The following is a 24435-nucleotide window of genomic DNA, read 5'->3' as shown; positions in this document are numbered from 1 at the left end:
ACAGTCAGGGTTAAAAACTACACAGAGACAATAATGTTCAGTATTGCTTTAACTTTAAAAACAGAGGTATATTATCTTCTGCAATCAGTTTCATGGCTAAATACAGCATGGGTTTCTCTAGACACTGCACACATGCTAGCAAACAAACACTCCGGGTTAAAAACTTCACACAGACAATAATGTTCAGTATTGCTTTAACTTTAATCAATAGTTTAAAGCCAAAGGTACATGACTTGTGTATATCATCTTCAGTTTCATGGCAAAATACAGCATGGGTTTCTCTAGGCACTGCACACGTGCTAGTAAACAAACACTCAGGGTAAAAATCTACACAAAGATGTCCATCATGTTTAAAACAGAGGTAGATTAGCTTCAACTACTGTTAGTTAGTTAGATTTCATGGCTTAGAACAGCATGGGCTAAAGACAGCAAGAAAAGAAACACTGAGGACTAACTTTTCAAGCATATCAGACAAACTTGTACTACACACAATCTACACATTGAGTTCATCAGTATTACTACAAACTGGACGGGATAGATCTGCTTAAACTATGTTTCGGCTGTAATGGAACATTTCTTCTGACGTCTTCTAACTGTACATAAGATGTAACCTTACCTTCATGGAACCACTGTCTGCATCTGGAGCACTGTAACATCTTGAGATACCAACTGATGAGGACACAACAAATATTGTCAATATCACAACCCAGACAAGAAGTCAGGACAGGGAGCATCAGACTGATCTAGAATGTATCAACATGCAAGAATATGAATAACAAGCAATCAAAGTTTGTACCAGGCAAGGTATCATTATTTGTTCTGCTCAATCTACTAGTAGATTTAAAAAAAAAAAAACCATGACTTTTTTTCCATGTCCACCACCACCTTTTTTCTTTGCTCCAACACTTTCCTGTCTATTCCTTTGTGAAGAATTAAAAGAAAATTCTTAAATCCACATTTTGTAATGTCCTGTCTACAGGGCTAGGTCTAGCCCTTTGTAACATCCACTGACTACATGTACATGTAGTCGGGCAGCCCTGGCTATGCATCTTTCACAGCAAAACCAATAGATAACAAGGCCATAGCATGTACATAGCAGAAGATACAAAAAACGGAAGTTCTACTGCAACGCCAAGGTAGGCCACCAGGAGACCCAAATTCAACCTTGACCATCAGGTTCACAACACCTTCGCACACACCAAATGTCATCGCAATCTCTCCGTTCTTAAGTTATTCTGCTGGATACACATGCAAGCAAACAAACAGGGTAAAAATGCAGAGACAAGACTGCAATAGACACAGTACTCACTCTCCTGGACCTCCACAGTAGCAGTAACACTCCTGCTTATTGGTCCGGTGGGCGGAATCCCACGACAGGGAAGACAACTGGTGGACAAGAACAACACAAATCATGACAATAAGCATGATTCACTTCACAACGTAATACTAATAGTTTTTTTTATTACTAAAGGATTAGTAGTTAGGGTATTAAACATAGGATGGTTAGATTTGTGGTAAGCTTGAAACCAACTGGAACTGGTAAGATGTCAGTTTTGCAAGTAACTGGAACTGGAACCAACAGAACTAGGGCTGCGTACCTAAACATAACATTAGTACAGGTACAGGTACCAGTACAGTGGTTTAGATACAGGACCTGTACCTGTACCTGAACAATTTCACAAGGTAACCTGTGGTCTTCAATGGTGACAGGAACATGAATTAACAGTTGAATAAGTATAAACTTGGATGCTTGTCTATTTGGACACAATACAGGTACATTGATGTCCCGGTATTTTGGACCTGTACCAAAATAACCTTTACTGCACTTAAAACCAGTATAAACAGAACTACATCAGTGAGGAGGACCTGCCTGTGATGTCATGTTCATCTGGGACAACAGGGCTGTGTACAGGTTAATGGGGGACAGAGCATGGCAGCCTGGGCACGTCTGGCACGAAGGAACAGTTCTGTTAGGAAAACTAACTTGATAATATTCATCCACCGTTTCTATATAAGTTAAGTCGTCTCATAATTAAGGTTTGTTAATATCATTACTATCTGTATGTTTTCATCGTGACTTGTGCAAGTTTTTATTTGAATCCTACAAGACTAGCTGTTTGGCTGAGGGGTATTGAAATAAACAAAAAAATCAAAAAGCCAAGAACAAATGTTAAAATTTCAAAATGTTTTATATCATATTGGTGTTGTGTCAATAAAGATTGCAAAATGTATATGACAATTTACTACAAATGTCTATATTTATATCTATCTATGTGTACTTATAGTTATATCCATTTGTAAGTTCCAGAAAAGAATAATAATTAATGTTGTAGTTCTTACTTCATAAGGAAGCGCCAATTTCATCTGTTGAAGCGCTTTAGCTGCAAGAGTACATGATCAACAGGTTAATTAACATACACGAACACTTAATAACTGTGTACATCATATATTTCTCTAATCAATTTTACTACGAATGCAGCACCATCTAGTGAGAATATTTGCTTACATATCTAGTTGGTAATACATGTCTACTGAAAAAAAGTGTAAATTTGAATGCTGCAATATTCACAACGTCCGCAAGGTGGGGCTGCTGCACTTTTGCACCAGCTCCTGCAGCCTTGGAAAGAACTCACAAACTTACCGTTTGGACCCTTCTTCAGAGCACCCCCTCTCTGTAAGAAAGGAACAAAGAGTATGTTTTTCTTGAACTGTCATGGTAGTTATTCATGGTAGTTATTCAATAAACTGACTAACTGTTGAAAATATATACAAATTCTATCACAAAAAGTAATCAATATTGGTTTGTTCCAATGTGAGCATATTTCTGAGACAGAATGTATTGGAGCCTTAAAAAGGGTCCACATACATCATGTCGTCTTTGATACACTGGAAACCAACTAAAGGACAGTTCTCACTACCCGTATAAAGATTTTTTTAAACAGCTTTTAGACAATCAAATTTACCTTAACAGAGTTGGCAAAGATACACTGTCTGCATAACCACTGCACCTCCGGCTCTAACACACTGTCCAGGATAGGGGGCTGGTGACACAACTGATGGTAACCTGGAACACAGTCAATTTGATGAAGCCTTGAGCCACTGGAGAAGCGTAACAAAAGTTCTAAACGGGACTATATACGGGACTAAACTATGTACAAAGAATCAAAGTGAATTAGACATGTGTTAACATCCATACCTTGTCCACATCTATCACAGATGACTATCTGGTTGGGCTCCTCCGAGGTTCCATCACTGCACAGGGTACAGGTCAACTCTGTGTTGTAGTTGGGACCTGGGAAAAGGACAAAACATACAGAACAACATCAGGCTTGGAAGAGACAAGGTTTGGGTCAAGTTGACTTCAATACAATTAGCCTGGTCATTTGCAAATCCCAAATATTTACATGTACGTACATAAAAATCAAATGGGAAAAATTCTGTTTTATACTCTACACAGAAAATGAAATGATATTTTCTATTTCTTATTTCTTTACTTACTCCCCATCATATCCTTGAACATGACCCAGAAGGAGGACTGGTCTTCAAACAGGATGTAACATCGGCCCAACTTCTCATCAACCTAAGTAAACAACAACAAAAACAACAACAATAGATGAGTACAGATGTGTTATGCTGAAACAATATGTATATCTATTGGGCCTTCTTGTTAGATTTAGTTCCCTAAGTGTTAGACAGACAAGGCAGATATTTCAAAGGTCTCACATTCAAGTAAGATATTGTTAACATAACATTCATCAACAGAATAACTGTAAGTAACAATACAATGTGGTTACTTGTGTAGTCTATCTATGTTATATTTGGCTCACTAATTAAGGTCCCTTTTCCACAAGAAAGCGAAATTGCTAAGATTAGTAAGAAGCAACCAAAATTGGATTTGTGTAACCCTTGATTTTATGATTGGAACATGACGCAAGACGTCAAGGTATGACCTAACAAAAACACACACAAAACGTAAGTAAATTTGTTCTCTACTAGTAACATTTGTTGAGCGATTTCTCAAATCTTTGGTCGCTCAGCGCAGCATCTAGTAGTGGACTAGGGACAGAGCAAGTATTTCCCAAAGGTTTCACATTACAGATATTGTCAACATATGAAAAGTTCATCATCCAAGATATACATCAAACCTAAAGAAAAAAGACATGTGGGCCTGGATATCTTAACTTTAAGACACTGCAAAGAAAAGGAGTTTCTTGTTCCTCACCTTCTTGACCGTCCCCAGGTAGAACAGCCCATCCGTCCACCTGGCCAGGACGTCTTGACTGACCACGTAGTCCTTCCGAGGAGACATCTCCAAGCCGCTGCTACAGTTGGGAGTCACGTTGTAGGGGACCTTCTCCCTCTTGGGGGTGATCTGTGGGGACGAGTGTCTCTGTTTCTTCTCGACGTAAGACGGAGAGGTCTTGATTCTGGAAGGTGAGGCCTTCATTCTGGTGGGTGTCTCAGGGGGAGACTTGTTTGGGGTTCCTGTGATTTAAGAATTACAAGGTTATAACTTATTTGGCATAGCAGGGTTGGACAATATAACATAAGTCTATTTGCAAGATTGCCCTGGCAAGCGAAACCACTGATCAAGGAAGTGGATGTCCTCCTGGACAAGTGCAATCTTTTGGACACCTATGTAATATAAGAGCACCCTCTTTGAAATATCGTTATCCACAAGTCTACCAGTTTGTCTAGATTGTCTGTTTTTATTGCTTAAAGATAAAAGCCCTAGCTGCAAGTAAAAAAGCATAGAAATACAGCATGTCATTCACATTTCAGGCCAGTGAAAAGTTGGCTGGGGAAGTAGATCTTTTTATGTATTTGCCCTATAAGGCAAGTGAAGTTTTAAAAACTTGTCCAAACCTGCATAGCATTTGAAATACATGTACATGTACTAGTATACCACCTACACATGCAGGTTAGTGCAGGTATTGAAGCCGTGCCTATTTCTGATATCTATCTGCAATTCACCTGCATTGGTGCATGGAACAGTGCAGGTGTTTACATGTAGATAAAAGCATTTCCAGCCCTGAATGTAGCTGCACTGTAGAAAGCTGTACAGGAGCCAATGTTACAATGAAAGGATGCCCCCTGTCTGTCCACACCAGTACTGCATGGCAATTGCTGACCGAAAGATGAAACCAATTTTGAAGTGAATAAAAGTTTGATGTGTTTGCCTATAAAATATCATTCTTTCAATCATGAAGTTAGAGTTTTTATTCGAAGGAAAAATAAAACTGTACCGAAGTACGTGTATAGACAGTGCCTTAACCATAACAACAGAAAGAAACAGTGTGCCTTTACCATGTGGGAATGCCTTCATCCTTGTAGGTGATGAGGGAATGGATGAGGAGGCTGGCTGGATCATCTTACCTGCAACAGTAACAGCAACAATTCTTAAGCCTTTGATTCCTATGTAATGTTTATATGCATCTCTTGCATAAAATATGTGCATTTTGGGGTAAAAGATCAATTTGCTTCTGGGGAACAGTTTGCAAAGGGCAAGTTAGAACCACACCGTTCACATTGTTTTTCATATTCCCACTTAGTCTGTAGCATTAATTTTTTTCATATTCCCACTCTGTAGCTATTTTGATTTCACATTTCAGAATTAAGTTTATTGCAGTCCACTTGACTTTCTTTTTTTCGTAAAATGTTTTGCTCATCCTCTTTCATCAGGACCACAGGATTTCTCATATCTGGAAATTCAAACTTTCTGTTTCACCGGACTTTCCAAAACGATGCCAATCATTCCTTTCAGCTGCTGTCATTCTCAAGAATAGCAATCTGCAATTCTGTTAGCATTGCAAGGATTATTGCCAATTGGTTAATAGATCAATTAATATTGCTTCTAGTGTAGCAATTACCGATTGCTTTCCCTTGCAAAAATGACGAAGTTGTTATGGTATGAACCTTCACTGCAAACCAAACTCAACGTAGAGTCCATAGCAGCAGTATGTAACTTTTTGTTAAAGTTGCACACCAAACCACTCAGGATTCAATCCAAAACACACCAACCTACCTCTCCTTCTGAGAGGCCTCTTACTTGTCTTAGTCTTACGCAACACTTTGGACCTGTTCTTAGAGCCAGACGGCCGAGACTTCTTCTGGACTTTACCTTCAGGGGCAAATTTCCAAACATTATGAAGAGACGTTTTCCCAACTCCAAAATAGGTTAATAAAGATGGTATAATATCAATGGTTTGTTACAATCATTATATATGCATTTTGAGGCATGGTTTTTACCGGGCATCAAAGGATCCATCAATCTTTCTAGATCTGTGCAAGAAAGTATCACGCAAGATTGAAGATGTGAAATTTGAATACAATCATCTATCACATTCAATGCAACGTTAACAGAATTAAACAGTTATTGTTAACAAAATACTAAAACTTTTTGGTATCAGTATTTGATTCTGTAATAATAATAACTACTAACTTTAGAAGGTTGTTTAAACACAATAAGTCAATGACACATCTGAACTTTTTTTATAGCCTTATAATTTTTTTCAGCCTATGCACCAGGAATACTTAATATGTATTATCCAAACCCGTAAGTTGTAATTAATCTGTACATGTACTAGTACATAAACCCTCGAGAGTCAAGGCTAACAAAATTGGCCTTACAAATAAATCATTATTCACAAATAAATGCAGTGTAATATAACCAGCTGCTGCCAAAGAAAAAAGAAATTTGCTGTGTTACGCCGTAGGGTGGTTATATCGGCTATACTGATTGTATTCAGATTCATATTCATATTATGACCAGGGAAATGACAGGTAGGTTGTTTCTTACGGGGACTGTTTCTGCCAGGACTGACGTCCTCATTCGGGCTTCCCTTGGGTCGAGTCGATCCACTCTTGTCCATCTGAATAACATCAACAATCACGGCACAACAGTTAAAACATAGCAGACTTCACCCCCTTACCCATACTGCTTTGAAAAACCTACAGTCCCAGACAACAAAAAAGCAACACTGAGGATGCAAATAATAATATATTTGGGTATAATGAGAAACACACACGCAGATACCCCTCCATGACACACACAGAGACAGAAATGCATAATTTTTGCTTGCCTCATAGTCATACTGAGTGCAACCCCATATATATTATGTTGTTGTTGTTGTCCTTGTTTAACGTCTATTATACCACTAGACGTGGTCTCTTCGTGCTGTGTTACGCTTGGTTCATATATTATTTATATAACGTTACCCTCCACTGCAACTTTCAAAATTATGTCCCCACCTATCACCGAGCTTTGCCGTCCCTAACCATGATTTCCTGTTTTGCCAAACGTTCGCACCAGGTAAGAACCCTGGTGGTCTGTCTACCTTTGTGATTTGAACAACCGTTCCTTTTTACTCTGGCTGTATATCGTCGCCCCCCTCCCCCTTCATTTTAGTAAATCGACATGTACACTTTCTCCCTTTTCTTGCGCTGCTGGTGAAATAACAACACTTCCTACAAAATCTACTCAACCTAAATGTAGCTGAGGTAGGTTTGTACATACCCTTGATGCAGAAGTACGTGATCGTTGGCTTGGGAGATAAGGAAGCAAGTCAGAATGTTTGGATCATCGAAAATATCGTCATATGTGCGCCATGATGTTTTTACTGATGGGGTCACAGAATGGCGGGAAAATTCGGATCATGAAAAGCGCCCCCTAGTGTGGCGAATTGGAAGAGCAACATTCTGGCATTGGCTCATGCGTTCTCCCTGTTTGAAAAACAATGCCATAGACTCACAAATAACGTTTGCAGTGATCTTACGTTTGAATTTTCGCATGAAAAATTAATTGTAATTTCAATCTTACCACTTTTAAAGACCAAATGATCAAACTGGTTACAAAAATGTCACTATTCTATTGAAAACATTTTTTTTGAAAAGTTTTGTGCAGAAAAGTGTAACGTTACAGTCAAAAGTCACTTGCCATGAAACAATGAGTTGATTTGTACTTTATTCATTCCTTACATACATTTCTTAGAGGAACACAGAAAAGGTGTACAAACTGAAGGGAACTTTAAAAGTATTAAAGGACAATAGTATTTGCACGATTACAACCAAAAGCTTCTGTACATTCAGAGTCACATTGAATTGTGGTACCCCAGGGAACAATACTGGGGCCATCACTGTTTTTCTTGCACAGTGACATGATCTATCCGACCATGTCAAATCACATATGATGCTATTCTCTTACGACTGTTATAAACTTATACAGACCTGGCCCAAAGTAGAATCTGAACACAAGGTAAGAATTGTACCCAGCCTATACATAAAACAATAATGCCAACACTCATAATTGCACAGGAAACTCTAAGGCCACATGGTGTCCCCAAGGTATGCAAACTTCTGATATCTAAGTTAAGTGTTCAAGACGTTCTTGAGGCCTTGGTAACACTATTGTGGCCGTCTTAGGGTACCCGGCAGAATATATGAAAGTTGACATTAATTGCTTTATCAGTTATCACTGTGACAGTACAGTAGTGATGAGTTGGTAATACTGAATTTAACAGATGGAATCTTGATATTCATAAACTTGATTTAACAAGTTCCCAAACCTACATATACCGTTACATGGCCATCATTCAAAATCAAAGTTCCTTGTACATGTAGTTACATAGCATAAGGAGGAAATCAAAAGGATATATAAGTCGACTTACTAAAGTCAATAGATGCAAGAGCAATGGCAGCACTACATGTACTAATGGTGCAGTTTATGTCGCCAAAAAATACAAACTGTCCAGCTAATTCACATTTATAACACAATGATAATTTTGTACACCATTTTTGTGTATAAACAAATGTGCGAAAAAAGTTACAAGTCTGGTATTCTAGTCTCAATGCCAGCCATCTTTTACAAACTTATACAGCTGGAACTTTAATTCAATGCATAGAAGTCCCTGAAACAAATTTGCTCTTGAAAAAAAAAGACATGCCCCCCTCCCACCCCATGTTGCCTAGCAACAATGTCAAAAAGTAAACAGAAAACAGGGATGACACTTCTTTCATCATTGTTGCTTTCCTGTAACTTTATTATAGATTTTCAACATGACTTTTATGCAAGCTATCCATGACAACCCCTTCAATGTTACATTTATTATCATTGACTCCTGGATATGTAAAAGATAACTGGCTTTAAGAGCAGATTACCAGCATTTCACTAGCTAAATACATTCAATTTGGAAGTGTCTACAGTATACCAAGCCACTTGTGTATTGAGCACATGTCTATTGTCTATGTTCTTCTAAAAACTTGGGGCAAAAGATTTGCTTCAACCATCTGAGTGGGTGAGATGTTGAAACAGTAAAAGTGGGCTGCTTTTATGAGTACATGTATCTGCATGGAGCCTGGGTATCATCCTTCTTAGTATTACGCTTGCTTCCCTTGTACACTGGTGAGAGTGTACCAGGGGAGCAACCTAAAATTAAACTTGGTTGGTACCCAGGCTAATTTGAACAGAAATACAAACATTAATTTTGTATTATTTGTCAAATTGTACATGTAGGTTATTACACATTCAGGTAATAAGATACTCAATACAAAAGTTAGTCAAGCAACTGGATAAGTTCTGAAACGTCTGAACATGTACAAATCTTATTCAGTTGCTTAAGTAAGGTTTGAATTAAGTATTTTTGTTTAATTCATCCACCTAACGAGAACCTCTTAACCAGCCCCCCTACAGTGCACACATACATGTGAGAGCTTCAAGCTTGCCACAAACTTTGAGCTGCTTACATCAAAAGCAGTGTGTTCCAAAAGAACCTTTAGTTTATCAATGCTAAATCAATACATAATTTTACCCAACATCGACCTTGACCGTATAGTAAATGCTTGATAGTAATTCTATTTACAACCTTGGACAGGAACGTCGTTACAGTCACACTTCCCAGCCTCATGACCACGCCCTATTGGCCCAGCTATCCCATAGTGCAGTGCTCCCCGGGATTGGTCTACACTTTCCAGTAGAGATACATGTCAACTACATTTGTACACTCAGATTCAATATATATGACTCTGCATAACAAGTCAGGTCAGCCCATATCTTAAAATTTCCTTCCTGAAATAAGATATTCAAAGAAATGAAAATATTGAGATGGAAACACAATGTGCCGGTTTTCCACAACTTCACATGTCCTGAAATGGGAGAATGACCGTACAATCTTCTGGCAAATGTATAAACCGTTGTCAAAGAACTTTCGGCTTTGTTAAGTTTTCACAAAAACAACTGAGTTTGATACGAAAGGTGTGGCCATAGCCATGTTTAAATTGATAATTTCGTTACGTTTTGGAAGGGCATCTTGAAATTACCAACCTTGCCAAGCTGTAATCGTAAATTGAATGGTGCTCTATCACGGCTTGAAACAATAGCAAACAAACACTGGAAGCGTAGTAAAACGGGCTGCAGCACATGGAATAGCATGGACCTTTTACCATTTAATACAGAGACAAAACAAACATGACAGTTAAAAACACCTTCCCTCCCTTCCACACTAGGGACAAATGTATCTGGGCAGAGTTTCAATAATGTCAAATCCTTTTTTGGTTTCGAAACGAAGACTAGGAGATATTCTGATTCTGTTGCATGTTGAAAACTGACTCAGCATGAGTGAAACTTATGAATGTTTTCATGAAATCATCATGAAAGCATCTCAAAAACAAACAATTCTTGTGAGTTCATTTAACACTTTGGTGTATCCAAAATTTACAAAGTCAGATTAATCGATTAATACATGCTCAAAAATTCCTATTATCAAATTTGTTTTGGTTCTGCCCATTGTAGGCATGGGGGTGGACCGGGTAGATGGCACATAGTCAATGAAACAATTGTGACATACGCTGGCCATACCAATTTTAACAATTGATTTTTTCACAGAAGCAAAAAGACAAAAAGTAAATTATAACATCAAACTGACCCAGCTGATACTAGATAGCATTTTAATATCACATATAAAAGGTGGAGAATCAATAATTGCAAAAATTGGTGGCCTTACTATATTGTGATGGCATTTATCAATAGACATAACACGACCTATGAAATTTCTCTGTAAGGAGACAGGACTCGACTAACGTACAATGTACAGCCCATGCTTTGATTAACTACAGTCTCATGCCCCCCTCCCCCGATAAATATTACATGTTACACATTCTTCAGCCACGAATCAAGAGTAAAGTTGTACAGCGATCTCTGAGATTGGATGTAAGGAAGGTAGTTCACTAGACCACAGCATTTACAGATTGATCAAAGACTTTTGCCGCACAAATTGGAGAGTACGAATGTATTTCCCTTTGCTAGCTGGTCAGAGGAACATCTGATTCAAAGAATTTGCTTGGAAGTGACATCTAGTATGATAGACTACAGCAAAAAGCAAGCGTGTGATGTCTATCAATTCAACACTTCAATGCAAACTTGACCAGATAGAGATTATTTTGATTGGTCACAAATTTTTGGTGATCTTACATATATCCCCCATCTGAAGAAGTTAGCTCATACCAAAGAGCAACAAAGGGTTGTGAAAAAGTTTTTGGGACATGGAATCCTTTAAAATCATATTACTTTCTCAAGCTGAGATTGTGTTTCCATTGCTTTCCTCCTGGTAAATGCTTATCATGAAGAAAGTCTTAACATTTGGTCCATGAATCTCAACTGGAAGTGTAAATACTGTACTGCACATTTACATTAACATGACAGTAAAGGCAACAGATAGACCTCCATCATTTTGTTCATATAATTCACATGTGCTTTATAAGACCCCAATGTTTAAAAAAATCTTCTCCCTACAGTTTTGTATCCCTCATCAAAAATTTGTCATATTTCCTAGGACGCTAAATAACCCTTTAAACGAAATTTAAAATCAGTAAATCTTTAACGCTCCACAACTTGTACAATGAAGAGATTTTCCCCTGGTTACAGGTTTGCCAATTGGGTATCCTATGTTGTACAGTCAAACCTGTACAAGTGACCAACTCTACATAAGGATCGATGTGACCACTTTTTGGTGGTCCCTTACCGGTAGATGATTTTTCCCATGGACACAAGCATTCTAAAAGAATCCTGTCTATATAGTGACCACATAGACAGATGAGTCTGGAGACAGCTGTCTATCTTCATGTCTACCTTGTCCCCCCAACGACCTGGAGGTCAAGGGACTTAGGTAGGACGTTAGGTCCACATAGACTCTATCGGTCCTCTGAGTGGTCTTCTTAGGCAGGTTTGACTGTACTTTCGGACAGAGATTTCCCCGTCCCCCCGTTGTGGTCTAGTGAACCCCTGGGAAAGAGTGCCAGAAGCAGCATGGGCTGGGAGCGAGGCTGGTTCTAGCAGGCACACCCTTCCTTGTTGGCGGGCTGGTCGTTGCTGAGCTGTGTGCCGCGGGGTGACGATGGCTTGTGTTGGACACCGGACTCTGCTGCGTTCAGGTCCAGGCTGGAGGAAAATTGAAAAGGAAACTGCTGTGTTAACTTTTAAGATGCTGCAAGGTACTCAACTTTTAAATGTGGTAAAATGTCTACAGTAGTAATGAAAGTTGTAGATGTCATGATACTTGTCTTTCTAGCCTAGCTGATATGTCTCCACATTACCTTGATGAAGGTTAGACATCCAGGTAATAAGATATGCCAAATGACAGTTACTCAGGAAATTTGGCTTCTATTGAACAATCCTAAAAATGTCTTCACCTGGTTACTTCAGTCCTTCCCTTTAATCACTGATGAAAGACAGTTAATGCTCTCTGAAACGTCTGACAGTTTCCAAATCTTATCCAATTGCTTGAGTAACTGTCATTTGGCGTGTCTCCACATTTGTCCCAGTTAATGTAAACTTAAGAGATAAAACACAATGGTATAATTTACAACTTAAAAAAACAAAAACGTAAAGACATCACTTACCTGCCATCTTGAATATTCTGGTATATCTTCCTTGCTGTGTCAAGGAAAGCCTCTTCAACATTTTCTCCACTACAGAGAAGTTGGAAGAAAATATTAGATCCTCAGACATGTATACTAACAGCTGGGAGAAGGTCCCACCAAATGATATATTTGAGTAAAACACAGTATAGTTTTTGTTTACCTTTAATAGTTAGTAATATCTTTTTGAATTTTTGAAACAGTCTAACCTGCAAGTTGCTAGTTGTTGCGGTGTACAGATAACTGCTAAATTTGCTTGGACTTTTTGGCAGGCTAGAAAGTAAGAGTGAAGAAAAACAGTACTTACGTTTTTGCACTGGCCTCTAGGAATAGCAAACCTGATATAGACAGGAGGGAAAGGGTTTTGTTATACAATGTATTCAGCTGTACATTAAAAACTCTACTTTTGTGGGGTTAATAGAAATATTGCCAAATTCATCATAGCGACACTGATAAACAAAAGAACTGACAGTGAAACAAGGTGAGCTGTTCTAACTGGTTGGTACTAGGCAATGCCAGGGGTAAGATATGAAAGGGTCAGGTGTGACAGGTCTTTCAATGTGTTGAAACCAGCCACTGACATGTGCATGCAAAGCCGGTGTGTTACGCCAGGGGGCAGTTATACCAGCACAACAATAAAGATAAGAAAAGCTGAACCCAAATATGGAGAGAGTCTTTGAAGTTCTTAAAGGCTTTATCTGATGATCAAACACAATTTTGTATTCTAGTCATTTCCCAGCAGACATTTTGGCAACACATCGGCAGAACATAATGCGCCTACGGTATATAGCCAGGTATCCAAACCTATTACAGCCGGCGAGTCTCTTTCAACCTCTTTGGTCAACGTTGCATCGGAGTAACAGCCCTTGCATAAGATGTGTAATTGGACACAACTATATGAAACCTATACCTATACTAGAGATACTGACCTTAAATACCCAAACATGACCTTAAATGGCTACGTTTTTTATATGTGTTCAGTTTGGCCATATGGACGACAATCTTACCGTTTTCATCCGCAAACTGCTTGGCTTCCTCGTACGTTACATCACGCTGTGCCTCAAGGTCACATTTGTTGCCAATTAGAAATATAACCTGTGTAAAAAAGTGGAGAAGAAAAACTATAAGAACCTGGTACTAAAAAATAGTAAAATAAACAAAACATTTGGGAAACTTTTCACAATCAGGGCTGTCTCCAGCTATACATTGGCGTCGCGGTGGCATAGTGGCAGGGTGTTTGGCCCCAGAACCCAGAGATACCGGGTTCGAATCTGGCCAGTGGGGTTCCTTGATTTGTCCCGTTGACGTTGTGCCCTTGGGAAAGGCACTTTACACGACTTTCCCCACTTCACTCAGGTGAAAATGAGTACCTAGATTCGGTTAGGGACGTCCCTCGGATAGGATGTTAAATGGAGGTCCCGTGTTTGAGGAGAGCCACAACTCAAGCACGTTAAAGAACCCAACACACTTATCGAAAAGAGTAGGGGTCCGTCCCGGTGTGTGTGGATCATATAAATCTGTCTGGATATGCAGCTTGTACTCTTCAGTACAAACCTGGTGTGTTACGCCTTAATGCAGTTTACCGGGTATGCAATACAAACAATTTTTTTTTTCCTTCACACCTTTGGGAGCCCATGTTAATTTTTGTTGTTAGATCTGTCACTTTAAGCTCACAAAAATATATTTTCTTCAATTTCGTATGACAAAGTTCAGATTTTTTTATGGAATTTTTTTCCGTCCCAACAAGCAAATTTCCATCCCGGGACGGAGGGACGGATTCTGGAGACTGCCCTACATTCTTTATGCAAATTCAGATCAACTAGTTATGGAAAAACCACTGGCACTCATCAATAAGATCTTTTCGACTGGATTACCGAGAAGAAAAGACAAAAGGTAAGAAGAGGAAAAAAGAAACAGTCATGGCATGAGCACTGTAGTATGATCCATCTGATTTAAGAAGCTTGGGGTCACAAAGTGGAGATGTAGTAACAACATGGGTCAACTTTAACTCCAAACTTTGTAGGTGAGATCACGTGACCAGCTTACCGTGTTGGGATTGGTCAGGTTCCTGGCATCTGTGAGCCAGCTGCTCAAATGGTTGTATGTACTTCGTCTAAAACAAGAAGTTTAAACATTTAGGGTTAACTGTTTGGAACTTGAAATGTCAAGAATTCTTAAAATACTGTAAGCCTTATTTGGTGATTTTATTTCGTGGTATGGAAAAAATGAAGCGTTCCGAATACACATACTACTATTACTAAACAGTAATGGAAACATTGATAGTAAGTTGGTGGGAAAGCGGTCACTGCGAAAACCACGTACAGTCAAACCTGCCTAGGCGACCACCTTTTCAACGCGACCACTTGGCCATGGCGACCGCTTTTTCTCGGTCCCGAAAATTTTCCCCATAGGCACAAGCATTAAGCTGCCTGCCCAAGGCGACCACCCGTCCAACGCGACCGCGACCACCACGAATTGGGACCGCACAGAGCACAATCCCTGCTCATAGCGGTCGCCTAATTTTCAAGCGTGTGGTGACATCGGATCATTTTGTTGTTGGATTTCACGGAAATGTTTTCAAGACTTTGAAGGACAAAAATAAGGACAAAATATATGGAATAGCAATGTTATAGCATCGATTCCTCCATGAAGCGTTTTAATAAAACGCTCCCCCTTCATAAACAAATTGTTAAGACAAATGTTTGTGATGTTGTTGTGCCTATCGTTATCTTATAGTTTACCGAAAAACTCAGTTCGGTTTAAACTCAATTTTCAAAACGAATACGTAGTGCAAGTCAGATTTCACAGAAATTATTATCTATTTCTTGTATTTTCAACAAAAATGTGTCTGTATCTTACTAAATTCCGCCGAAAAATGACTTCGCGGCGGGCAAAACATTGGGCGAGAAATGTTGTTCCTTGGTCCTGACGCCATCTTGGATTTGGCGTGGCCCGGATTTGGCGTACCGCTGACCTTTCTAAAACACGATGCTTTTGTGTATGAACATTTACGAATACTCTAGTTATTTATGAAAATTAATATTCTTATTTTCTTTTTATTTCCATGAATCTCACAAACCTTTATTGGACGCTGTGCGTTCTGCTGCACTGACTCATACATGTACCTTTCGATGCGGTCGCACAGAGCTTGGCGGCGCGGCGCGACGAAATCACACCGTTCCGTTTTCATCTTTCGTTGTCAGATCGAAAACTTTTTGACCCTTTTATCCAGCGGTCGGCGCCCCAAAAAAGGCTGGGACCAGCAGGTGTTTTCTAGGGATTTGCCTTAAGCCTTAAAACTTCGATGATGTGCGTGTGTGTGTGTACTATTAATGTAACGTGTGAATGCGGGAAGGCGCTGCGAGATCATCGTGGCAACCATTGTTTTGTACGCAAAATTATGACTAAAATTTGTACACGATGTAGCGGTATACAATTATTACAACGATAACGGAAAATGTAATTTTTGTAGGATCTTTCTGTAAATGAGAATTGAACCTGGTGGGGGTCATGCTGTCTAAATTCACATAATTTTCCATCCATTTACGTACTGTATTTGAAAACCTCGCCCTGGAAACATGTGAGTGGAATCCTCTTCATGGCGACCACCTGTCCATCGCGACCGATTTTGCTCGGTCCGCCGGGTGGTCGCCTTGGGCAGGTTTGACTGTACATGAAACCAACATTAAATCCCCAGAATTACAGGAGCTAGTGGCCACATCTATTAATGTACAAGACACTAAAACACACTGGAAACACATAATTATTTCATCAATAAAAACCAGATCATATCATTGTACAAATCATTATACTGGTATTATCTGCATATGCATATTCACCCCCCCACATTGACCTTGATGACCTGTTCCTAACTGAAAGTGTATGGATGACCTCTGACCTTGTGATGTCATACACCATCAGGGCACCTGCTGCGCCTCTGTAATAACTCCGGGTTACCGCCCTGCAAACAGGCAAAACAGGGGTTACAAAACCTTCAATAAAAGATGCAGCACTTTTGAAGTAAATACACAACGCAAAATGTATGTAACTAATTTTCCAGCTCTCTGGTATAAAAGGGGTAGGGAATGTTTCCGAGCAGCCTTCATAACGTCTGCTTATCCTATTGGTTGGTCCTTACTCTTAGTGAGTTGAGCTTATTGTCTCAATCACAATATTTCTGACATGGGGACAAAACATGTTGTTCTAGTCTAGTTCTAGTTCAGTGCCTAGAGATGATCGTTTGGCCTTGCACTTAGCAAACTTGTTAGAAAAAGGTTATTCCATATTATTAAAAAATGTGTCCTAGTTTGTCCGAATGATCAATCTGTGCGACTCTATCTTTCCGGAGGCTCATCCAAAATGACATCAGCAAGTCCTTTCAAACCCTGCGGATGTTCAGCTATGGGATTTGTGTTTCAGGAAGCAGTGGTCTTCAGGGATCTCTGAGTTTCGTCAATGTAAGACTTTTGACATACATTGGCCTCTGATGTTTTCACACCTTTGGCAAGGGAAGTAAAAGAAGAGATAGGGCCAGAGACAGAAGAAAAGATTCCTTAAGTCCAAGCTAAACCATTCCTGTAAAAGTGTAAGGCTTTTGACATGGGCTTCTGATGTCTGCACCCTTTCAACTTTTTGGAAGGGGAGAGAAGAGAAACAATTTGCAAAATGTCAAATACACCTGGGCCATTCAGCCATCACTTGATACAGATGTAAGAAAATATCTTCTCCTATACTCCTATCTATTAAAACAGTTCCTGTAAGATTCTTCACATGGGTCTCTGATGTTTTTATTCTTTTGAATTTTTGCAAAGGAGATTGGAGAGAAAGAAACAATAACATATATACCATGGCCCCTTAACTTAAGAAGAAAAGATGTTCCTCCTAACAGCAGTACTTGAAACGTTGGGCCTCTGATGTCTTAACTTGTTTAAGATCTTGGAAGTGGAGTGAAAGAATTTACACAATGTCATACACCAGGGCCCTTTAAGTTAACCATCCTTGAATAGAAACAGAAGGAGTCCTTTGTAAATTCAAGGCTCTCCCTAAGCACTGGATTAATAGTGCAGCACCATCTTGTTACAATCTAAGCACCACTTTGTCAACTTTTAAATTCAGGTGTCTGTTTTTGGTCCTTTTCAGAATAGCCTGGTATCCAAACCTACTATCGCTGCCGAGTCTCTTCCTCTTCGTGCGTACAGGATAAAGAGTCTCACTAGCTAGGGCTGGATACCAGGATAGGACTCTAGGTCTCCCTAGAAATATAAAGCAACATGTTTTTGTAGATCTAAAGAACCATGTTGCTCTACATTTCTAGAGAGAGTCTTGACGTTCCTTCTCCAGCTAAGTTTGGATACCAGGATAGGACTCTAGGTCTCCCTAGAAATGTACAGCAACATGTTTTTGTAGATCTAAAGAACCACATTGCTCTACATTTCTAGGGAGAGTCTTGACGTTCCATCTCCCGCCGTACCTGAACCGCTCCTGGCCTGCTGTGTCCCAGATCTGCAGTTTGATCTTCTGACCTGATACCTCGATGATGCGGGTTCCGAACTCCACACCGATGGTGTGTGGGCAGTCTGCCATGACTGGGGAACCAGGAAAAGAACAGAATCACAACCTGTCTTTTTCTTATCATAAGGCCATGTTGATTTGATAGGATATATGGACAACATCCACTGGGGACCCCAAAACTGAAGCGAGCGTGCAAATAAAAAATAATTGAAATAAATGAAAAATGAAATCTACGTGGTCAGGAAGGATGGAGAAAACTAAACACACAGGGTATGGTATACCGAATAACAGATTTTTCATTTCTGTTCTTTCACATCTTTTTCTTTGAATTGGCTTTGGCATTCTAAGACATTAGCACCAGTTTCCCGATTTTTATTTTGCACTTTACAGCATATATTTTCTCATTTTGCAGCTGCTTTGTATGACTTACGGTATGGTCAAAAACTTTTTTCTTTTGGAAAGGGATGAAAATCAATGTGAGTGTGGATGTTATCCATATAATCAACATGGCTTTACTACTTATTAGTCTGCATTTTGCACCTCAGTGTAGAATTTACAGTCAAACCTGCCCAAGAAGACCACTCAGGGGACCGATAAAACCTGTACAGGTGGTCACAATAGACAGAGTTCTTAATGGTTATGTCCAAGAGTGGTGACATTGGCCAGGTGGTCCTTATGTTCATTGTAGAGTTGGTCACTACATTGTACTACAGGTTTGACTGTAGTACGGGACAAGCTGTTTTAGCAAGATGTTTTATAGAACGCTTTTAAGGAACGTTTTTATGTACAGTGACGGCACATAAAAACGTTCTATGAAACATATTACTAAATTTGATAAAACAGCTTGTCCCATTCTCATATTTCAGGCTGTTACAACAATATTCCACAAAGATAACTCAGGAATTGATTTTTCTCATCTTTGTGTGACAGCTAGTTGCCATAATATCCCATCAAGATATTGATTAAAAGGACAAACATCATCGTTGCTGTACTTACACTTTTTCTCAGTAAATTGATGCAGCAGACATGATTTCCCCACACCCATGTCCCCTGGAAAGACAAAAACGGCAAGCAACAAATATTATAATTAGTTTAGACATAGCTGTCAAAACTTTGGAATACAAAACACAGAAATGTAGAAATTCTCAAGGTACATACATATACATGTGTAGCCTCTCTCTTATTGGTTGAACAACTTACAACTTGCCTTGATTGACAGCTGAGATTGGTGTATCAATATTACTGTAAATTCAATTCTTTTCATAGGGACTTAATTTCCTGGTAAAAGGGGAAACGTAAATGAGGTTTTTGCATTGGTTTAAGTTTGCAGTTAAAACAATTCCATAGGACATTGTAATACATTGGAAACGCATATTTGCACTGGAGAGGTCCACGCAAAAAACGGCTTACGCAGAAATAAATCGCTGCAATCATTTTAAGATTTACAGTACACAGAGCTGCTAACAAGATCTAGTATAGCCACTTAAAAACATCACATGAGGGTGTTTGAATGTGCCTGCAGTACTCACCGATAATGATGTACTTGAAAATATAGGAATAGTTGTACGGACCCGCTGCCATGGTTGCAGCACCTGGAGCAAGACAAAGGGATTGGCTTCACATTAATAACCAAGGCTCGAAAGTCATTTTTGGCTATAGGTGCACTGGTGCACCTAACCTAAAAACTTAGGTGCACAGGGAGAGTTTTGTCTGACAACATGAAATAAAGTAGAATGTCAGAAAACGTATTTACAAACCCTAGTGCCTCTCTCAAGAACTTCAGTCTGAAATTCTATAGCTAACATTAACAAGTAATACATCAAGCGAAGTACAACACACCTTTATTATCTGAGGTTATATTGCCTTTTATTCATTTTTGATACTTAACTTTCAAGACTACTCTTTATACTAATGTACAATAGTACATCTACCCTATAGACCAAGTGTGGGGATGGTATGAAAGGGGGGTTTCACACCTTCCACAGTGTGGAGTTTCAAGTTAAAATTGGGCATTCTAAGACTTCCAAAGTGGCAAAATTTCAATCAGAATTTTATGCTTATCTGATCATGAGGATCTGCTCTCCAGTGTAAGGGGGCGCATTATCAGCACCCTTGTTTCTCTCTGTAGCAAAGGCCCTGAAATATATGTCAGGATGTGTCACCTGACCCAGTGGCAGGAGAAAAGTGGGTTACTGCCAACCTGGCAACTCTCCATGAACTCAAGGTGCTAACAGGACAGACCACAGACACTGATAAACAGAGCAACTGATGAAAGATCTATTCCATCTATACACAGAACAGATTCTGTAGCTTACTGGTTAAAAACAACACCCGTGATTAAAACTCTGTGGTTCTCTTTAAACTTGCAGTACCTAAACTGGTTGATGTGGTCTTTATTCAGTCGTGCTATTTTGAGTTCACACGAAGACAGCGTCAACAATAAGGTAACAGTGACTTATCAAACAGGGGGAGTTGTCTTGAGTCGAGAGCCACTACGTTGTGTGTTACACCCTTCTTTTTCACACTACTGCTGCTAGTATTAGTTATTACGATCTAAAAATACAAGCAACATTTACATGTATCATGGGATCTGGTCTATATTACATAATGTGCATTTATCTCTGGAATAGGATAAAAGGCAAACAGAAAGAAACCTCCAATATCTTAAAGCAATCAATGGCTCTATTCTCCAAGCAGAGGTTTCGGTCGGGGGAATAGTAGTGGCTGCGATTTCTTACGGCTGAAAAGTCATCTGTCATTCATAGAAGTCATTCTGAATCAAATTTTTGTGTTGGCAAATGCAGTTCAAACAGAATGACTCGAGCCATTTCTTAAGTTATTAGTAATATCACCGCTCGTAATACTTTTCATGCATTTCTACATGTAGATCTGTTTCCTGCAATATTTGATCCATAATGCCTGTTTCTTGAGGCTTGCCAAATTTCAATTTGTTTGCATTTCCTTCTGCAATCTCTAAAATGTTTATGCCAATTGCGGCTTGTAGGTGGGCATTTTAAGACAGGTGTCTATATGTATATACAGTCAAACCTGTACAAGTGACCATCTCTACATATGGACCATCTACCCAATGTGACCACTTTTTTGGTGTCCCTCACTATAATTCTTCCTTTTCACTCACTAATCCTGTCCATAGTAACCATCTGTCCACAATCATAGACAAGATTTCATCTGTCCCCTGAGTGGTCTCCTCATGCACTTTTGACTGTATACCTGAAATGATTGGCAAACTATTAAGGTGACCTACATTTCTGATATCTGTGACAGGGCCAATCGAAATACATGTAACATTGCAATCAATGTTGCCTCAAAAACCCATTCTATCTTTCAACGCATAATCTGTCAAAGGATTGCGACCATTCTCAGGAGGAACCATGTTGACGGATCACAAGATACATCATGTATCTAATTGTTGAGATTTCTACTTTTCGGTGCATGGAAACTTGGGTTATCACTGTCAAACTTACAGTGCATAGTTTAGAGGATACAAAATGTCATATACATGTACATAGATTTTCATTTCCACAGTATCACATTAAATGCACATGTATGTACGATACCATTACTGTAACCAACAATCCCTCTACTAAGACTAGAGATGTGCATAACACTCCAGTTATGACATATTCATTATCATATAATCAATAACACGGTTACACCCAACGCTTATTTTCTGGCAATGACTGATCATATTTATGTAACATGAACATTTTAAAATGGGAACTCCCTGCATCTCACTTAGCATTCGATAAACCATTCAACCCTATGGAAAATCTCTATGTAAATCAAACCATCCCCTTGCAGCAAGGTCACTTTTATGCAATATTGGAATAGATCTAGACGACACCTGAGTCCACTAGGACATTAGCAAAAAGGTTGCAATAATCAAAGCCGTAAAATGGGAGGCCCTTGTCTGCTGCCTAAGTGGGATATTGAAAAGCATCCATTATAACATCTACTTGAATACTGGTAAGCATCCATTTTAATAAGTATTCTGTTCGGCGATCATGTATCTAAGAGGCAAAAGACAAAGAAGGAAAAGTACATACATGTAACAATGCTAAGGTTGAGCTTTATTGCTGCTACAGCAGTACAAGTGACCTATTGTTTAACTGCTACATGCATGTGAGGAGGGATACTTGTTATTGAACAGGTGAACTTTGTACTGTGCCCCCAATTGTCATATGGGTCAGGCATATCAGTGGATTTCTAAGACATTTTGAGCGAGAAGACAGAAGCAAAGTACATATATACAACTTCTAATTTAACAAGAAGGATTGTGATATGCCATAGACATTTAATGTTCTTGAATATAAATCTATGCAAATCACTACCATTTACATGTAAATTGCTTCAAAATTTAACAGCACCTCATTTGATTTCGAGTTGCATGATTGTAGATGAAAAGCATGCCTTTTTCATCTGATGCATTAAAGGTCACTTGTTTTTCAAGAAAAAAACAACAACTCCTAAATGAGTTGTAAAACTTCTAAGATATCTGAATATGAGGAAAGTGCTTTCAACAATCACATGTATTATCAGCACTTATTATGGGTAGCAAAGGGAGTGCCAAAAAAGATTAAAAGGTTTCAAAATTTAAGGCTACCACCTGCACTAATCAGAGAATCCTGGAGGGGTCTAGAGAGGGGTGTATATGGATGGGGACAACAATTGCAAGCACCCCTCTCTAGACCCCAATATCCCAACAAGCAAATACATGTACATGTAACACGTTACCTCTCTTATGTCATTGTCTTTATGATTACATGATTATCAATAATTCAATTTGAGCTTAATCTGTTGTTCAAAAAAACTTGTCACCAATGAAATTTTGATTCGAAGTAATGTTGAATTAAGTGACATGTCAAAAATGAAATCTCAATGAGTAGATTTCCACTTCATCCTCTCTGTGTTCTACAATCAGACTCTAAAGTGAAAAAAAATCAATAAAAAGGTCGTTCAAAATGTACCTGAGCTACATGTATGTTTTAAAAATGCACACGTATATTTTGTTTAAAATTATGAAACTTTTTAATTTTGCTTTATTATTATTAGTATAGATGGTTAACTTTCAATTATCTGGCTAAAAAAACTTGATGTAACAGAATCTTCCACAGAAAGAGGTCCTCATCCATAACAAAAGGATGCTGGGATTGGCAGATGACTCATCTCTTCAATCTCAACTCTGATTGGTTGAAACCAGACAGGGATGACTTTGGCCATCTCTGACTCGGATTAATTTAATATTTGATGACTTATGTACACATTTGAGCTGTCACACTGGTGGTAGAATAAATACACTGCAATCTGTGCTAGACTTAATTATGACTACCAGAGACAGCACTTAATAACATTGCTATTATGTCGTCTTACTGCACAATGTTTATTCCATGATGAAGTTATACTAACTAGGAAAACATCACCATCAAATTTAATCAGTAAGTCCCCTTTATCACGACCAATCACACCTTTGATCAGTGGTATTTGCTACCACTCCTTACATAATATGCACAGGTAACTTACACCTCATAAATAACCTTACTTTTTCCAACAGCATATGTGGATGTGTAGATATCGTTACCTATGATTTCTAAGTCCCTAGTCTGATACTTTATTTCGTTAATTATACAGCCAATCGGCGTCAGAAGCCAGGATAAGTGTTGATGGTGGCAGCTAGCTGCGCTATGATCACATCCATGATGCTCACAGCCTATGACGTAGCCTCTTTCATATGACTACAATTTTCCCGGCCATCCGGGTGTCGGCTCGTGTTTACTATGCCGTTATTCTTCCCCCAATCCTCCATAACAACGTCTTAAAGGAAGAGGGGATAACTAAGGTATCTTTACGCCAACATTTCGAGCCAACCACGTTACAATCAGTCCCTAAATAAACGTACCTTTGCAGCCTTCCCACTGTGGTTTCTTTACTTTCCGGCTTGTTCAAGATGGCGGCGCAGGAAATCTGACCTGCGGGTCAGAGGTGAGAGGTGAGAGA

The 24435-nt window shown here is 39.0% G+C and overlaps 2 protein-coding genes across 5 annotated transcripts in view; both read right to left on the bottom strand.

Moving 5' to 3' along the window:
* The window catches only part of LOC136441537 (metal-response element-binding transcription factor 2-like), a 53472-nt gene extending 45821 nt beyond the window's left edge, over positions 1–7651 (bottom strand). For 2 of the 4 annotated variants that reach the window (XM_066437878.1, XM_066437880.1), the window contains exons 1-12: positions 7517–7651; positions 6800–6872; positions 6026–6121; positions 5308–5376; positions 4223–4485; positions 3499–3580; positions 3197–3292; positions 2964–3064; positions 2642–2672; positions 2341–2381; positions 1310–1386; positions 617–669 (exon numbers count right to left, since the gene is read on the bottom strand). In XM_066437878.1, the coding sequence (XP_066293975.1) occupies positions 617–669; positions 1310–1386; positions 2341–2381; positions 2642–2672; positions 2964–3064; positions 3197–3292; positions 3499–3580; positions 4223–4485; positions 5308–5376; positions 6026–6121; positions 6800–6872 (982 nt within the window). In that variant the 5' untranslated portion in view covers positions 7517–7651. The remainder of the gene's footprint in view (positions 1–616; positions 670–1309; positions 1387–2340; positions 2382–2641; positions 2673–2963; positions 3065–3196; positions 3293–3498; positions 3581–4222; positions 4486–5307; positions 5377–6025; positions 6122–6799; positions 6873–7516) is intronic. The other 2 variants (XM_066437881.1, XM_066437882.1) reach the window with 2 other exon arrangements.
* Positions 7652–7946: 295 nt separating this feature from the next.
* On the bottom strand, positions 7947–24426 carry LOC136441848 (ras-related protein Rab-14). The gene is made up of 10 exons (XM_066438372.1): positions 24338–24426; positions 19950–20012; positions 19417–19470; positions 18380–18494; positions 16808–16870; positions 14956–15022; positions 13917–14004; positions 13217–13247; positions 12892–12960; positions 7947–12430 (listed from the first exon to the last, which is right to left on the bottom strand). Exons 2-10 carry the CDS (start codon positions 19999–20001, stop codon positions 12322–12324), a joined length of 648 nt encoding a protein of 215 aa, XP_066294469.1. The 5' UTR covers positions 20002–20012; positions 24338–24426; the 3' UTR covers positions 7947–12321.
* Between the last annotated feature and the right edge of the window lie 9 nt (positions 24427–24435).

The sequence above is a fragment of the Branchiostoma lanceolatum genome, chromosome 9, assembly GCF_035083965.1.
Source record: "Branchiostoma lanceolatum isolate klBraLanc5 chromosome 9, klBraLanc5.hap2, whole genome shotgun sequence".
NCBI classification, from domain to species: Eukaryota; Metazoa; Chordata; class Leptocardii; order Amphioxiformes; family Branchiostomatidae; genus Branchiostoma; species Branchiostoma lanceolatum.
The sequence above is the reverse complement of the archived record's forward strand: the minus strand, read 5'-3'. Positions and strand labels throughout refer to the sequence as shown.

Bases quoted from the DNA above. Each gene is read 5' to 3' on its own strand.
- LOC136441848 (XM_066438372.1), bottom strand. From the start codon at position 20,001: ATGGCAGCGGGTCCGTACAACTATTCCTATATTTTCAAGTACATCATT. The intron at 19,471-19,949 runs GTGAGTACTGCA...TTGTCTTTCCAG, and splicing joins TTTCAAGTACATCATTATCG to GGGACATGGGTGTGGGGAAA. The intron at 12,431-12,891 runs GTAAGTGATGTC...ATTTTCCTCCAG, and splicing joins CAGAATATTCAAGATGGCAG to CCTGGACCTGAACGCAGCAG.